An 18,874-nucleotide genomic window follows, 5' to 3' on the forward strand; every position below is an offset into this window, starting at 1 on the left:
CACGCCAGTGAGGTTCATTTGAACAATAAAAACTGTCATAAAACATCATCAGGATTAAAACGGTACGACTCATTTGGTCCTCTGCGTTACTTACGCGCCGCTTTATCGAAGGAAAGGGGAACTGGAAGAAAGAGGTTTTGCATGATGGTTTGACTGGATTTGATGGACAGGGTAATGGTCTGATATCACAGCAGGACCGCGGTGAGTATGCCGACATGGTCAGTGAAAATGTTTCACGCAGGGATATCCAGGGGAGAGCTGCCTAACACAGGGCTCAAACCCACAAACAGAATCCGTAGGAGAGCATCGATTGCTGGGCATAGAATTAAACGGGAGGTTTGTGTCAGAGCCTGTGACAAAAGGGGGCACAAACACACAAAAACTTTGACACAACATCTAAGTCTGCTCCCCTTCCAATTCTTCAACACACACACACACACACACAAACGTATGGGCTGAAACTGTCAATCAAATGGCAAGACCTCATTCATTACAGCTAATCTTTGTCCCTTATGGCTAAAGTCCTCTTCCAAACGTCTGCTCTGATGTCTAACAAAAAAAACGCTGACGGTCGCTTTTCCTCGTTCAAGTGGCATGAAAGGCCTACGTGATTTCCTCAGGCCTAATTCAGAATTAATGACACTGTGTCTCATGGCACCAAAGACAGCATTCATGTCACCTTCAGCGAAATGCCATGTCTTTTAATGGCCCAGAGAACAAGAAATATCATTCACAGGTCTCCCTGAGACTCTCAGGCAGTAACCAGTAATACTGTCTCTCTCTCTCACACACACACACACACGATGTGCTATTAAAGAGAATTGTGCAGTTTGTTGTACGATACCCTTAAACCATTCATCCCACCCCCCCCCCTCCCAACACGTCTCGGCTCCGCTCAGCTCACACGTGTGATCGCCTCACGAGAACTACCTCTGACCCTTGACTCTACTCTCCCTTACTCCCTCTACAATTTCTCACCCCTCCAATGCTCCTCTTCTCCCCCCCCCCCTCCCCCCGCTCCCCTCTGAGGTCTCACCTTGAATCTTTTGTCTTGCAGGACTTTCTTAATGGCGACCAGCTCTCCCGAGTCACAGAGCTTCGCCTGGTAGACCACGCCAAACGAACCGTTGCCGATGACCTTGGTGTCTGTGTAGCTGACCTCCTGCGGCCGGTCGGGACCCTGGCCTGGCGTGGCCACCACCGTGGTCACCTTACTCCCATCCTTGTCTCCTGCAGGCGGGGGGGGTGGGGGGGGGGGGGGGGGGGTGGAGGAAAAGGACAGGCTGTTAAAGACCAGTTTTCATTAACATACACGTTTTTGCATTAACATACACGTTTTTGTTGAATTCCACTGGGAAAAAAAAAAAAGAACGCTGAGATTTCAAAACAAGTCAAGCATGTGAACTACAATCCTAAGTATAATACTAACAGCCTCAGAGAGGATTTGGGAGAGCCTATACATTCTTTTCACGTCCCAAGACACTAAGTGAGGTAAACAGAAATTACGTGAAGCGGTTGTCATTGGTTTGCCCTGAACACACAGGTGACTTCACCAAAATGGAGAACTCACTCCGCGTTTTTTTGTGTAGGTCTGACAGTCCCCGTACGGACATCTTTGATTTTGATGGAGACAACAGTTACCTTCACATTCTCTCCTCAAAACCAACAAACAAGAGCTCCACAGTCTTTTTCAAAGCCACTTAGAGCAACTTAAGACAGCTAAAGAGCAAGAGCTAAATGACTGTGTGTGTGTGTGTGTGTGTGTGTGTGTGTCCAGCTGCTCATGCTTGCTTGGATTAGTCCCTTTATATTTCAGACTCCGGTTCAAAGTCCTTATTAACTCTGTTAAAGGTTAACTGTCTGGCCTTTGCCTTGCCAGCTCAGAGCTTCCCCTCTTACTCTACACTGCCAAGCACAGACCTAGAATCAGTCTGAACACAGTTTACAGCAGTACAGTTTAGGATTAAAATGGGGTGCACTGTTCCAGGATCAGCTCCTCTGATGCCTAAGTGTGGGGTCCTGATATATGTTGTAACACATTATCTTCAGGATGAGATTCCTGAGTCCAGGGTTGGGAAAGTTTTCATATCATATACAGCATTCATCTCTTTTCATTTTACAAAGCTAAGAGCCAGCCAACAAAGACACAGGGAGTACCACACAGGGAACTGTTTTCTGCGTTTCCATGAGAACCCAAAAGACACAGACTCCGGTCCTGTAACATCCTGCAAGGGCCTGCAAGTTGCCTGTATATGCGAATACACACACACACACACACACACACACAGACGCACGCACGCACACACACAGCTAGAACGCTGATCAAACATGGAATCTGGATTGAAACCATTCCCGCTCAACATGGGTCATGACAGTCTAATTCAAACAGTTCATAAACAGTAACCACAAAGAGCAAGTCATTTGGAACCAGTGGGACTGAATATGAACAAAACACACGGCCCTTTTTCCTCAGCACATTAGTTTCAATGGAGAAAGGTCTCTCTCCTCTGCCAAGGCCGCTTTCAAATGGCAAGAAAATGACAGAAGTTCAAAAAAAAATGCAAATCTGTAGCTGTGAACATAATGCCTCTGATTTAGTATTAAAATTACAGTTAAACATGCTACCTTGCATGCTAATGTTATTCTGCTCAATTATAATGTTACGTGATCATAGCCAGTGGTATGAAGCGTAATACTAGCGTGTGTGTGTGTGTGTGTGAGAGAGAAGCAGAATGTGTAACGTCATCACTAGCTGTAAGGTGATACATTTAGCCTACTTTTCCTCTCCTTTTTCCATTGACGTAGTAAAGTCTTGCTTTATCATTCCTGGACACGGTGCAGGATTCATTCCGACGACAAGTCATCTTTCAAGTCATTCCAAAGCACGCGTGTGCGCGTGTCCAGGGGGGAGGAGAGAGAGGAGAGAGAGAAAGAATAGCCAGAGTGGAGGTGGGACGTGGTGTCCAATATAGGTCAAAAATCATTTATTTAACTCGACCTTAAAAGGCAGACACATGTAAGGGTGTGTCTCAAGTCACCACGGCAACAGTCCCCTATTCAGTGAGTTGAAAGCAAAGATAATATCAATTCTCCAAGCTCCGTGGAAATGAATAAGAAAGGGATAAAGGAATCTGTCAAGAACCATCAGAACAGGAATCACAGTACCGGCGCCGGCTGGCATCAGCTCTGACGCTTAAAAAAAAAAAAAAGCATCATCTCATGCACTTGTATATCCAGCGTGTCACTTCAAACGAAAACACGTTTTGAATCTGAACTGTATATTAATGCCAGCTCAATACTCCAAAGCTAAAACTGCATGTGTGCAAATGGACATTTGTGTGTGTGTTTGTGTGTGTGTGTGTGTGATTAACCCCGTCTGGGATCAGAAAAAGACCCGGGTTCCTGAGGGAGAGCGTCGTAAATGTGTTGACTCTGGTTCTGAACCTCCTCTGACCGGCGGCGTAACCTCTGACCTTTAGTGTGAGCCTCAACGGACCCTGGAGTTACAGGTTAACGACGGAGGGAAAGGAAAAAAAAACCCGCAGCGGCCGTCAATCTGAGTGTAAATCAGCTCCATTCGCAACCTCTACATTACGCTTTCCAACGCGCAGAGGTGTGCTAGACCTGTGAAAGTACCAAGCAAAACCCTGACACACTGCCAAATACAACACTATTTCTCTAAGGAGTGAGTCAAGTTAAGACACTTCACCCACAAGCATGAAAAAGCAAACATCTCCGTTAAATCGTATTTACAACTTGTCAGCTGCCTGGTTTCTGTCAGGAACAAAGACAGATCAGCAAATCGACGTGTGTTGATTTTGTTTAATCTTTGCAGTACGAGCGATCTGCTGTTACCAGAGCGCTGCATGTTGCTTTATTCTTTTAACGGGACACCTACGTGTATCAAACACTTTCATCTCAAAGACTTTCATCTCCCAGTCATAAGGCCTCTACGGGCCAGTTTTCCAGATATTTATCATATTCTGACAGAGACATTAAAACCGCGACAGTTAATTCATAATCTTCGCAAACACATAAACACCCTGAAGCAAGTGAGAAGTGCACTTCCAATATGACTAACATCTTCACAGCTTACAACCAACCAAAGGTCAAGAAAAGGTCACTGAGTGACTGACACTTAAAATTAACTGTAGTGACACGCTAATTTGCCTAGTGAACCTGGAAGCTATTTCACTCAAAAAAAAAAAAAAAAAAAAGGACGGGAGAGGAAGAGAGAGTCAAAAAAAAAAGGAGAGATGATGCAATAGGGGCAGTCTGACCTGCAGCAATAACTCAAAGAAAAAGAGAGAAAGAAGGAACGAAAGCCAATAGCGAGCAAGGCTTTAACCCCAATTATAAAGAGATGGAGGTAGGACAACTCAGTCATTAATACTGAGCTAAAACACCTTCAAGAACCTTCTTGAGCAGAGATACACTCACACACACACACAAAAATCTCATGACAATTCACTCCCTGTGCATATCTAAAAGGTACTAAGCACAATGTGACATTACACAGTCAATCGTAGCCTTCCCGGCAAAATATATATATATATAAATAATTGAATAAAAATAAAACAGAATCTGACATTTCCTTCTCCTGCCCTTAATTCTGCTCTAGCGAATCTATATCTGCTCACTGTCCACAGAGACACAGTGTGAGGGAAAGAGAGAGAGAGAGAGAGAGAGAGAGAGAGAGAGAGAGAGAGAGAGAGAGAGGGAGAGAGAGAGCTGTGTAAAATATCCCAAAGGGGGTCTACTGTCACCCATGACAACCATACCAGACAACCAATCAGAGTTACATTTCTCTTACTGAGGGGGTTGTCAAGACTACACCATTCACCACTGCTTAATCCCATGCTATAAATGAACTATGAGCAGTCGGAGTGTGAGCATGTGTGTCACAATTGCACATGCAATAGTGTAGGTGGACTCCTGCAGAAACAGACTTGTCTGTTTCAGCACATGCACAAGTGTGTGTGTGTGTGTGTGTGTGGGTTCACATTCTGTCTCCCACTCGCTCACCAGACGACCCATATCCTTCCTGCTCAAGGAGATAACAGAGTGAGAGAGAGAGAGAGAGAGAGAGAGAGAGAGAGAGAGAGGCTTCACTACTAACAGAGGTCATTTCCATGGCTCTGTTAAAAATCCTGGTGACTTTAATACGTCTGAATACAGAACGTTCGTACGAGGCAGGTCAGCACTACACAGGACAGACACAAATGGTCAAAAACAATCATAAAAACAGTACCAGCGCACAGATAAACATGGACAAACAAACCAACACACACATCCCAGTCTCAAAAAGCAGCAGTGTTCTGCCCTCTGGCCACCATTATCTGTTCAGGCATCAGCATATTACTATTCTCCATCTCTCTCTCTCTCTCTGTCTCTCTCACACACACACACACACACACACACACAGAGAGACTGGGTGTCTGAGCAGAGAAGGTCATCCAATGGCCACTGAGTCACACGTGGCAGAAGACAGAGCGAAAAGGAGAGAGAGAGAGAGAGAGAGAGAGAGAGAGAGAATGAGAGAGAGAGAGAGAAAATGAGAAACCCAGAGAAAAAGAAAGTTCACGAGAAGCTGAGTAAGGGAGGGAGAGAGGGAGGGAGAGGGAGGGAGGAAATTTGGACTTCATTACTAAACAGAGAATGTATGAGCAGACTGGAAGAGTAAAATATAAATGGTGGGAAACTGGGCATTTTTAGAATGAGAGGAGCAAGACAACTGACAGACACGCAGATGCACGAGACTCAGCGAGACTCAGACATCGTGGCCTCACACATCACAGACTGTGAATTGGCCACATCTGTAAAAATCCCACTGGTTTGTAATGGATTCAGACAAAGCAGCGTAGTCCTTTTTGAAAGGCAGCAGTTGGCATGTCTGAAACTTGTCTGACAGCAGTCCCAATAAATCACAGAATGCCATAACCGTCAGGCTGACGTGCCAATGTCAGCTGCACCAGAATGATCCGACAACCCAAAGACGCAGCACTCCCTGAGAGTCTCTGACTGATTAAAGTCTGGATACTTCTCAAGGAATGCTGTTGGATAAAGCGACGGAGATGTTGATGATTTGGTCATTAATCCTCATCAGGGTTGAATTGTACGGGACAAAACAGAAGCGCAAGGGGAAGGGAACCAGCACGCAGTCACACATGGGGCTATTATTTACTTACGTACCAGTGAAAACCAGTCACACTTTCAACTTCGTGGAACACAAAGTTAACCAAACACTGCACGATCCCAAATGTGAATCAGTGTCTTTCACCATATCATTATAGGGACAAGCACAGGAGCCGACAACAGCAGTAACCTCTGTGTGTGTGTGTGTGTGTGTGTGTGTAAGTGGGGGTGGGAGGGGCTGGGACTTGGCACTGTTATGCTTGACTCTGTGCAGCGATCTGTACAGAACCAAACTCCACAGTAGCACATCACCCCCTGCCCCCATCCCCCCACCCTGTGCCCGCCCACCCACCAACACACACACACACACACACACACACACACACACACTTACTTTTCTTTTAAACTCTTACCAGATACTTGCACTCTCACAGTGTATATAAGAGAACTGAATAAGTGGAACACAAGTACTGAGAAGCAGAGGGTGTATAAATAGGAAGGAGACAGAGACGATGTATAATGTGTGAGTGGACACTGCTGAGAATACACACACACTGCTAAAGCCAGTTGGCTGCCAATATAGTGAAGTACAGATGAAGTGGCAGAATTTTCTCCCTTTCAACATCTCACCACCCTCTTGCGCTCTCTCTCCCTCTCTCTCTCTCCCTCTCTCCGTTTTTAGTCTCCAACATAATATTTCAGGATCCACTTTTTGCCTGTGTTTTATTGCGAGCTAGGCATAGCATATGCCTGTCCTGCCCACACATGTCCAAACACTCAAGCGCACAAACAATCCAGCGATATGTCTACACAAAATGCCCTTATTCCCTATCTCATTACAGGACCTCTGGTCTCAGTACTCATCAAGCATCGCAGTCCTAAGAAATAAGAGGGATGTATTTATAAAGCCTTTCTTTTCTTTTTCACTTGTCAACAAGGACTAAATTCTGCTACATTCAGTTTGGGGGGTGTACAATTATGATGCAGTGAATCTGTTGTCAGCGTTAGCGCATTTCTCTTGTCTTAGCCAAATTGACGTTATCACAGCAAGAAAATAAGAAAAAAGTTATTTTCTTCCATCTTGTTAAAAAAAAAGCGCGGCAGGTATTATCAATTTTACTTTAAGTGTTGAGTATCTGGCTGCGGCTAAAGTCGCGTCCTCGCTAATTAGCCTTGCTTCGCTTTAAGCTTTTCTCCACCGAGTCTACGCATTCTGAAGGGCTGTCGTTCTGCCAATTCTGAAGTAGCACCATGAGGTGCCCTAAATTTTGGCTGAGTTATAAGTGGTTTAAACCGTTATGAATAGCTTTTATTCCCCAGCGTAAAAGTAGGAGCAAAATTGCGTCATTTTTCAGAAACTCTGAGCATTTGGTAACTGTCCAAGCATACCCTACGCTCAAACACACACACACATACACTTGGAAAAGCTGGCTATTCAGAGAACTGACTGACAAACATGTTTGACTCACACACACACACAGGTCAAGCTGGCCAGGCCTCATACTTGCTGTGCAAATTCAGTGTTCAATCTGATTACTACAGGAGTGTGACTGAGCAGCTCTTACTGGCCTGAAACACTGCACGGAAAGTACGCCAACGATTTTACATGAAGCCATCCAGTCAAATCGGAGCAGTCGTTCACAGTTCAGCCCAACGTGGAGCCCTGGCTGACCTCTGACCTTCATGCTATGCCAACCTGTGGAGCATAGCCTCCATCACATTCAAACCACAAGATAATCAGACACACACACACACACACACACTCATGTCTGTCTGAATACCAGGTTGTTCAGTGCAGGACTTGTACGAGTTTTCACAATGGCATGAACAGATTTAGATAAGATATTTTGCAAGAGGTGCTCAGCAGAAGGATACAACAATGAAACTGAGATGAACCGAATTCATCTTTTTTTTTTGTAACACTGCCAACACTCAATCGGCAGACCGAGCAGAGAATCAGGGCTGTGTATCATAATATGGAAAATATAACACATACACCAAACTTCTTCTCCCTGAACAGGCCAGGTTCTCTCAGACAAAATCAGCTTTGGACAGAGCTTTTCAATTTTCCAGGAGAAAGTACAAACATCTTGATGGGGACACCAAGACTTTCAAGACTTCGGGGGGAACGAGAAACGAGCACATGAAAGGGGACAGAATGTGTGGAATGCACCAGCATTCTTTTTTCTTTTTCTTTTTTTTTTTTTTTTAACAGCAGCTGTGGATCTGAACTGGAAAGGCCTGATCCCATCAGTTGATGAAGCAGGCCTACAAAGAGACCACTGTCGTCACAGCTCTGTAACGGCGGCACAGGCAACACGTACACAGAGACTACAGCGGTACAGAGACCACTGTCGTCACAGCTCTGTAACAGCACACAGTGTGCACAGAGACCACTGTCGTCACAGCTCTGTAACAGCACACAGTGTGCACAGAGACCACTGTTGTCGAAGCTATGGGACAGCACAAGCAACACAACAGTGAGACACACCACGGAGAGAAAATGGAAGCAATGGGGAAATGTGGTGCATGGGGGGGGGGGGGCAAGCGTTTAACCCAAGGACTTCCCCCCCCGACTCCACGCCAGGCTGGAAATTACAGTGAGTGCAGAGTACACATGGCTGTCAGTCACATCAAATTTTAGAACCCAACTATTCCATTTAAGCAGAGTGCAAAAAAAAAAAAAAAAAAAAAAAATACAATTGTTCACAGAACCTCAGCTCTTGGAATGCCACCCATACAGAACTCTGACTCATTTTAACAGTGGTGTCTGAAAACCAAGTCTGTGTGTGTGTGTGTGTTGCTGAGGCCAACACAGTGAGTGAAGGACATCTCTCTAAGGTCTTGTTCACGAGAGTGGAAAAAGTCAAAAACAGTGCCGCACAATAAGGACAGTGCTTGGGCCATCTGTCCACCTCTGAGGAAGGGTGCTTTTAATTCCCCACAGCTGTGGAATACAATGGAAGCATATGTATGGCTCCATTCTGAACTCAAACAATAGAGTTAGTTCCAACACTACTTATGCACTGGGCATGTACATTTCAGTGCCTATATGTGAAGGCGAGGTCACAGGCCTCTTGCTTCTCCAGAAGAGAAACGGAGATGTTTACCTTTATTTGACCGAAAGTATCTCATGTCGCAGTCGACATTTCACCAGAAAAAAAACTGTCTCAACCAATCACAAAGACGTTCCTCCGTTCCTCCTCCAATAGCTCTCAGTAATGTTTAATCTGAATGACCCCGCCTAGATACTGATCCTGGGCTTTGTCTTATCATCGTGACTAGACAATAATGCAGAGGCAATATATCCTATCAAAGAAGCGGGCTTTTCTCTTCTGCCAAAACGTAAAAGTGCTGACTAAAAAGGAAGTCTTTGAAAACAGCTTACTGTTCTCCTGTCTTTATATCAGGTGCCAATATGAAATCATTACCTTAAATAATTTCGCTCTATTGTACCACTCAGAAATTGATTTAAATGCAGTTCTTTGATGTGGCAAAACAGAGCCAACACTTGACGTTGCCAACTGGCCGCTGGAGGGGGGGAAAAAAAAAAAGAAAAAAAAAAAAAGGTACCTCATTCTGAAGAATGAACATCACATTTTCTTAATTACATAAAGCCCCTTTGGAACTCTTAAGCACTTACCTGTTGAGGCAAGCAAATGCTAAAGGGCCACACAGAACAGGCACTAAAATCACACTAGAGGGAAAGTGTCACAAGGCTCTCAACACAACTGTTAAGTGCTAGAGCTCATTTCAAAATCTAGTTGAATCTCCTTAAATTCTAACATTTGGAAACTTGCTTTTTTTTTTTTTTTTTTTTTAGCAAAGTCTCAGAACTAGATCTTAAACATACAGCAATTCTGTACAGTTCAACCTGCCACACCCTCTCTTCCTCCATGGCTTCCCCACTCCTCATACATATGCTTTACTCTCTCTTCCCATCATTCAACCAATCACGTGCTGTAGTTCCAGATTTGGTAGAAGTACGACAAGATATACTAAGAGCTGTCTTAATCTACAGCAAATACAGGCTTCATTTGCAATTCATATGAATGGGTGACAAATTATCCTCTGAGTGCTGAGAAACCCTGCTGCTGGTGCAATGTTTAGTCATATTTCAGAAAAACTGAATCGCCAGAGGACTGGCAGAATGGAGACTTCCCGGTGGTGGCTGGGAATTCAGAGGAAGTGTGTTGTACTGGGTAGCGGTGATCCCAGTCTATTCCTCTCTGCTTAACCGTAGTGAAGGATAACCTGCTGCTTATGTAGTTACAGGTGGAGTTAAGTAAACACCGTTCCCCTCCAGGCATGTTACATTGCCCAACACCAATTAGACCCATCTTGTGCCTGTCTGAGAAAATACAGTGGCTGGCTGTCTTGGAGGAGGCGTGTGTTTGCTTCACTCAACTTGGCTAAAGAAACAGTTGGGCAAGTGCTGGAGACTTCTAAGAACACAGATGACTGGACATGCCAAACTGGGGTGAAACCAAAGGAAACATAACAGCATAATGAAAAAAAAATAATAATAAACCAGACTTAAGACAAGAGGGTTCTTTAAAAAAAATTCTGCTATACTGTCAATATTTTTCATCCAGATAAGCCCTCAGCTAGAAGCGCCATCATTCATAGTTCTCTGATTTTGCAATTGCTAGCTGTGTACGCTGGTACAAACAAGTGTGTCGTGACACATGTACCCCCCACCCACCCCCCCAAAAAACAGACTCCTTTATTGTAAAATTCATTTATATCCATTTGCACAAGAACAAGGTCCACGCGGGGGCTTTTAAATGCTAAACAACGGTTTCATTGTTCTTGGACAGCTGCCTTTTCCGGAAAAACAAAACAAGAAGGGGTGAGGGGGGGGGTGCAGTCTGAGGAATCACACTTCCCACTTCAGATCCAGCTGCTGTAAGAGAGTGTTAATGCAAGACTCTCAGATCAGCTGCCAAGTAACACACGTGTGTGTGCTGGAAAAAAAAAAGATCAGCAGCTACAGAGTCCTCTTTAAAGACTGGAAGAGTTAGAGTTCACTGACTATTACACGAGCATACAGGAAGACACAAGAGTCTATCAGTGTATCAGGAAATCTGTGTGTCTGTAGAACACGGGATGATGAAATGCAGATGAGACTTTTTTTTTTAAGGGATTTTCATGCCTAAATCAAGAGAGGGGGAAAAAAAAAACAAATTTTGCTGAGCATAAAAAAAGAAATTAAGCAAGAACGGGAAGGGTGTCTTTCAGAGAGAGACAGATTATATCAGGTTTGGACGTCGCACTGTGACATGTTTTTCCATGAGCTGGTCTACATTAAATAACACTAAATAAAATATGTGAAATTTTATACTGTCTCTTAAGGAAGCCAAATTGTAAAGTATCACATCCTCCTTTAGAGAGTAGCAGGGTTGGACCGGGCCTTGGGCTTTCTGGTCCATAGAAGAGCTGAAAAAGATGTCGTCCTGAGTACGCCGCACACAGGACCGATGCCAGATGGACTATGACATCAACCCTTGGAACCAGCACATGGCAAGCCCCGCCTTCCAGCACAAACCATACCAAGATTGCTTCCCTATGGATTGGCTTCCGATGTCTGTTTCTATGGTGACATCATGGGTAAACCGGAGATTCCCTCAGATAACGCACAGATTGAATGAATAGAAGAGGAAAAAAAAGAACAAGGCTTTCAAGCAACACCTGTTCAGCTTTTGGCAAGGAACACTAACCTACTAAAGTATTAATAGACGGGAGGAAAGTGTGTGACAGACAGAAAGGAAGACGAGCCTTTAACTGTTTAGACAGTACAAGAGCCTGGCAGACAGAAAACAAATCACATCATAATCACTGTGCACGACACAAATCACTGAATGTGATGGGGACAAAAAAAAAACACATCTTTGTGGGCAACATATCTGTCCTCTACTTCTTTTTTTTTTTTTTTAGCAGAACTGTGAAAAAGGTCGCTCAGCTCATTGGATGAATCGTCGCCAACGATGCGTTCTTCCATTCAGGGGAATCTCCTATTTTCTATTTATTCACTATCACAGGAAGGCTTCATTGTCTTTCTCTGTTCTTTAGCAGTTATGATGAGGATGGATGCATTTTACTGTTGTAGGAAGAGAACAACAACAACAACAACAAAACACACACACACACACACACACGAAAAACACATTTTTATATGTCATTGAAAGACTTCTGAATATTATTTGACTTAAAAAAAAAATATCTTGGCGATGAAACAGTGCACAAAGTCAATGATGTTGGTAATGATGTTGACTGCAATCCATTACAGAACTGTAAAGTGCGTGAGTAAAGACAGGCAAGTGAGTAAAGTCATACGCTCTGTTGACGAGATCTTCTGAAGATGTCTCAACATCTGCCTCTCTTTGCTCTCAAGTGCTCTCTCATGCTGTTTTTGTGTTGATGTCTCCACTACTGCCTGTTATTCTGAGAGTGCCCATAAGCCATTAACTTGGCTATTACGTAACAGCACTTTCACACTGATGACAGATTCGCATTGCGTTAAGACCTTCACTTTGATATAATGGGCCGCCATACTCTACAGCAACGTAGAGACAAACCTGGGGTTGTTTCCAGTAGATAGCATCTCTAAATGCTGAGATACAGCCTCTTTGTGGTGTGCTTAAAAGCGGTTGGAAAATCCTACGGTGCAAGAGCTTCTGATGGCTTTCTTTTTTTCTTTGACGAAAGCTACTGTACTTTCTGATAATAGCACACAAGGAAGTCACCCTTGCCTTGGCATAAGAGATGACGTCTCAAGTTATTTCTGCATGATCATCCATTCACACTGCAATGGGAACCAAACTGAGCACAAAAATAAATCTGTGCAAGTGACCACTCTTCAGGACCATTGGGAGTCTGGGAGACCACATGCTCCAGCTGAAATGGAGGACCATACAGCCCGTGTCAGACTGCCACTCTTTCAAGTCGGTTCTTCACATCCTCCTACCTCCTACTCTTGAAAAAACAGAAACCCATCTTTTCCCTCAGTGTAAACTTCTGAATGTCGGTTCACACTCCTTTGTTAGACACTTCTCAAGTCCATCCACCAAATCATTTATAAACATTGTGTTCATGTCTGCTCTAGCTCCTCACTTGTTGATAATGACGAAGTATTACAAGTTGTTCATTTGCTGGTACATTTGAGTTTTTTTCTGAATCTCAAAGACATGGGAGTTAAACTGCTTTATTCATGGGCGAAATAAACATGGTTGTGCTGTTGCCTGTTAGTTGTTGAACCCTTGTTACAGACACACCTACAACAGGTCACACATCTTTAAAAAAAAAAAAGGCATACTTCTTGGTTGACTGACTGATTGTTCATCATTTATTTTTCAAATACAAGCTCTGTTGGTCTATATTTTCAGGCATTCTGCGCATCCTAAAACCACACCAGGATTCTCTGCCTTTAACGTTAATTCATAAAGTGGAAGTCACCTCCCAGTCATGGTCACCGTTAAAATGACAATGTCCTTGGCTACCCGTGCAGGGGCCGTTTCAGCTCTTTTCACGCACCTTCGCAAGGAAACAGAGGAAATGGTGAAAATGACGACTAGAGAAGCTTAAAAGTCCAAGCTTTCTCTGGGGGTAAAAAAAAAAAAGAAAAGAAAAATCACGCCACGACTGCAGTGATAGGAACTGTTGAGTGCATGCAGCAGATGAGTTGTGCTGATGCTGTAAGAAAAGCCTCTGCTACAGAGGCTGACAGATGATAATGGATTGGGGTGAAAGGTGACACCCTCTTCGGCCTATCCACCGAACGAAACGAGTTCTATATCACGAGTAGTGTGTGTGTGTGTGGCTTCAGGCGATGGAAAATCAACATACATTATTGAACTGTATCATACAGATCAATCAGGCAACCCAAGAGTATGAGGAAGAGATGGGTGTTGACATAGGCATGGGTTGGGGGTAGGAGGCAGAAGTGGGTGGCATTTTGTGACAGGAAATGAGTGTAAAGTCAGTTCACGCACCAACCCCTTGTCATGCCAAAAGGTGACAGGCTCATCGGCGGAGTGTAATGAAAGATGGCGTACAACAACTCATTGCCTCTTGTTTGTTCTGATGTCACTCGTCAATTAAGCAGAGACGCTCAAAAAAAAGGGGCTGAGAACTAGGTTCCTGCTTACATGTTTTACGTCAGTCAACTCAGTCACCTCCATCGCTGGAAGAGACAAACGACAGCTCACTGATCTAAATGCTATTCTCCAACCAGAAATGACAGAGATGCCTTGTAGAACCACAATGCGTTTCATCTTCCTAGCGAACGGTGTTTTTAACGTGGGGACACTGTGAATGTAGAGTGTGAATCTAATGACTGAAGCTTCAAATCATTCTTAAACAACCGAGTAACTGCAAGCAAATTCCTTTCAAATAATGAATGTAACCGCTTTCTTTACTGATGGTATGCTTCCTTTAAATACAGGAAAGAAACGTTACCATCGGCAAACACTTTGATTTCTTAGTGCCACGTGCCCAATATTTACTTTATAGTAGGATGAGCTGGAGCAATGCTCGGGAACAGTGTGGCGACAGAGTTGCCCACAACATTGTTTGTAACTTTGATCAACGATACTTTAATGCTCTTAAAATTATTCATTTGTGTTCCTTCTGAGACGAGATAGAGTGATCGCTGGTTAAACGGGACACGTTCACAACCATTCTACGACCTGAAATGCTTCACACATGAAGATTGCGTAACGGATCGAAGACGACATCTAACACAGTACAGCACATGGGATCTCAATAAAATGTGTCTAACTTTCAGATTTAACTATCCAACCAAGTCCATAGCTACAATCTAACTGAAGTATTACGACATAATTCACGCAGTTAAAAGGTCTTATCGACGTTTCATTTCAAGGCTGGGCCACTCCTTCCCGTGACAGAACACGGGATAACTGGTGATGACTCCAATTGGATAAACCACTCTAGTATAAAAATACTTCAGACTTATCAAGCAAAGGGTTATTAATTAGTAAATCGCAGTGCTGGCATGGACCTGTGCCAGCCATGTCTGAAACCATCGTGGCATGGCCTAGCTAATCCACGAGCCGCTGGAAAGCACGCTGACCGATTTAAAAATGGGGCACGTCACGTTACGGTGTCCCAAAAAGGTGACACTTCTTGCTACTTCAGTTTCAGTTAGTTTGTTAATGCAATTAATACTCTAGATGAATGCAGGCTTTTTAAGCTTGACCGTGCAAGTCACACCAGGGCGACGGTGTCGACAGACTTGCCGATTGCACGTTCATTTCATTTTATGTTTCCCCCCCAGTTAGTTAAAGCGAGGTTTCCAAGGATCCAAAATCATACTTACTGCTGACTTTCATACTGCCAAACGCAGAGGGCTGCGGCACTGGTTTGCAGCTCTCTGCGAAGGAGGTGGTTCTAGGCCGACCAGACATATTCCGATCCAGAATCCTGTACGTTCTTCACCAGTCAATAAGTTTATTCTTATCAGTAATAAATATCCGTTTCGAACGAGTCGTAAAAAGACCCCTTTAACCTCTCACGAGGATAGTTAACGGAAAAAATGAAAAAACAACTCTGCCGTGCGAGTAACCCTCTCAATCGTTTTCTTCAGCTTGCTTGCAACCTTCTCCCGTCTCCCGACACAGTTCTTGTTTTTTTCTCTCTCTCTCAAATCATCTTTCTCTTATTCGTCTTTCTTTTTCCTTTATATACAAATCTTGCAGACGCGTTGTCAAAAGATTAGTCATGAAACTGGCTTTTCCCCAGTTTCCCCCAACAAAACCCTCCAATTCTCCTTTTCCTATTCACCAGATTCCTTCATTGACCAAAAAAAAAAAAATCACAAATTAATGTCTAATTGTCCCACTCGACGCTAATAAATTAGAGATATTTTTCATCAGATTATCCGGCCATGCAGTATTTTTTTCATGTACTAAGGTGGAGATTCAACGATCCAATAGCACCAGCCATGGCGGCTCCCTTGCACTAACCAGCGATTCAAATGAGAATTTTCCAATTGCCCAATTTGAAGGCAGATATCCTCGGCCTTGCGAATCCGCGAAACTCCATTCAAATTCACGATCAAATACTGAAATCCAGTGAGCAGAATCTTGTTCTCAAACAAGAATATTTGTATCTGTTCTTCCAGGATATCTTATCCAGAATTCACACGGCTATTCAGAAATACCGTTTTTATTCCTTCTCCGTCGGTCTCCGCTCGCTCTTTGTCACTCCGACCCAGGGTACATCTTTTACGTAGATTGCGAAAGAATACAATCAGAATGCATTGAAACGACGAATGGTGTACGTGAACCAGCTACGATGAGAATCGGAAATTGTGAACGCGCATGAAGGCCTGAGGAGGTCGGAGTTAACCAATCGAACACGTTTCCCTATAGTTGGGCGGAGGGAACGCGGCACTGTTGACCAATTGAGTTGCCCTGTTCATAGAACACATGGCGTAATTTGCCGAACTGCCTCTAGAGTTCCTAAGGATGTGGCTGAAAAAAGCAAGTACGTTCGGGAGCCTCTGCTCGAACACTAGTATGGGCGGGCACACGAAGCATGATTGCCCAATCATCTGACAGATTGAACCGAACATGCGACCTACACCAATCCAGAGGCAACTACTAAAAGGGCAATGGTAACAGAATTTCATTGTTACTACACAGCTGAAAACCCTTAATCTTTCCAAGAGCTTGTCGCGCGGAATTATTGAGGTGTAATTAGTACACGTTCATAGTCAGTGGATAAAATGTCATCTGTTTCCGTTTGTCTCTGAAGGAGATACATCTGTTTCAATGCGTCACTTTCTCGAGCATACGTTGCAACATATGTGTAGCGGTCCTTAAAGGAGATGCGTTGGCCGACTATGTTCTTACCATTAGTATGCCTGTTAGACATATGGTTTTATTTCTCATTCGCAAGATTTCTCTGCTTGGTAAATATATTACACACAATTAACATCTGTGTGCATGTATGAATATGAATTTCATAGATTTTATATCTATGTACATATTTAAGAAGGCAGGCAAGTGAATGCAGTAGCTGCAAAACACTGTAACGAAAAATTGATCTTGTTTTGGTATCGGATGTTCTTCCCAAGCTATCGCTAATGTAAAGGTAGAAAGAGGAAGAGGCTGTGACAGGCAGAGGACGAGAGCAGAGTTTGAATCAGAAGCTTTGAGACGATGAGTTTGGAGGGGTAATTAGTCCCACCGTCACTCAGATGGAGTCAGTGAGGTGCTTAGAGAGGTTACAGAGTCTATTGACTCATGTGGCAGAATTACTCAGTGAGGAGGATACTTATGAGAGAGTGGTAGAGAATAGTAACATCAGTCTGTCTGACACATGGGATAACCAAGGTAAAGCATTTCAAATTGAAATGTTGCCATGACAAATTTTTACAGGCTTTGGGCATTGTACACAAGTGTCCCACAGAGGCACTCATTGTAGAACCTTAAACGGCCCAGCCAAAGCACAGATTGAGTAATCGCTTAAGACAAGCAAATGTGAAAGTAAGAGGGACACTGTGCAAAGCAGCAGTCGTATGCGTCTCTACACAATTCCAGTTTCTTGATCTTTAAGCTGTGAACTGTTACATGCCTTTCTTTCTACCAAAACTGGATTGAATAATATTCTGATCACGTTCGACCTGTAAGAAAAGTAAATGAGCTTTCAGGAATTTTCTTGGTCTTTGTGATTGAAGGCGCTTATTTTGTGCTATAAATTGCCATAGGTGATTGCTGCATGAACAGGTTTGTCTTTCAGACAGACCTAGTCATGCATAAGTAATGCAAGTTAATGTTATTTCTGCCTTTATGCAAATACATCTTCCAGCAAAAAAACAAACATTTAAAAGGTTGAGCAGGAAGAAAATTTAGTAACAGATACAGGACAGAAGCAAGAGGTATAACCTGCATAGTGGGAAGGGACTAGTGAGAGAAGGAGAGAGAAAAGGTTACAGCCTAAGAACCCTCCTTTATGTTAATTGGTGATACTCTGATGGCTTGTAATGGAAATACAGTACTTTCAGAAAGTTCTGAATGCGAATTTTGTTGTGTTCGTGCCAGAAGTGCATACTGAGGTGAAATGTTTCGCGGGACTTTCACATTACCGTTGTCAAGCCAGCACACCGTTGAACAGGCTGTGTGCTCGGAGCCACTGTCAGAAAGATGAATCTTTGCCCCAGTTTCCCATCTTTTGCATAATGAGGCAGTCTCTCAGGTCCCTCATGTTTGAAAAGCAGCCACATAACCGCATTTTAGGGACAGTGTTAAATGAGGGGATATGCAGTGAGTTTGTGCATTACTCTCAGGTCAGACAGTTTCATCCGTTTGCCACAAGGTCTCAGAGTCTGTCATGTGCAATCTTTTTTCTTTTTCTTTTTTTTTTGGAGAACTCAAGGGTTGATTTTATGAGTTTTGTTTCCTTAGGGGTGCCCTCTGTCTAACCATTTAAACATGCTGTCATACAGGTTGCTCTGGTGAATAGCTATGGAGAATGTCCTCTCCACAAGCTCTCCCAGCTGAACCACTGAATACTGATGTGGTTACAACGTTCACTACACCAAAGCCCTTATTGTCTGGCTGTTAAGTTTGGCCTGTTTGTAAAAGAGGCTGAGTTGCTTTTAAGCGAGGTGGGGAACTTGATGTATCTGAACTTAAATACCCCTTTTGTTTGGCTACCTTGTAAATACACTATAGAGAAATGTGTGTAGTTAAATTACAGGTAATGTCTGGTTTGG

The 18,874-nt window shown here is 43.5% G+C and overlaps 1 protein-coding gene across 3 annotated transcripts in view; it reads right to left on the reverse strand.

Moving 5' to 3' along the window:
• gsk3ba (glycogen synthase kinase 3 beta, genome duplicate a) overlaps window positions 1-16,329 on the reverse strand; it is a 33,530-nt gene extending 17,201 nt beyond the window's left edge. For all 3 annotated transcript variants that reach the window (XM_030786072.1, XM_030786071.1, XM_030786070.1), the window contains exons 1-2: window positions 15,473-16,329; window positions 1,037-1,230 (exon numbers count right to left, since the gene is read on the reverse strand). In XM_030786072.1, the coding sequence (XP_030641932.1) occupies window positions 1,037-1,230; window positions 15,473-15,560 (282 nt within the window). In that variant the 5' untranslated portion in view covers window positions 15,561-16,329. The remainder of the gene's footprint in view (window positions 1-1,036; window positions 1,231-15,472) is intronic.
• Between the last annotated feature and the right edge of the window lie 2,545 nt (window positions 16,330-18,874).

This window comes from Chanos chanos, chromosome 10 (assembly GCF_902362185.1).
Source record: "Chanos chanos chromosome 10, fChaCha1.1, whole genome shotgun sequence".
Classification (NCBI taxonomy): Eukaryota; Metazoa; Chordata; class Actinopteri; order Gonorynchiformes; family Chanidae; genus Chanos; species Chanos chanos.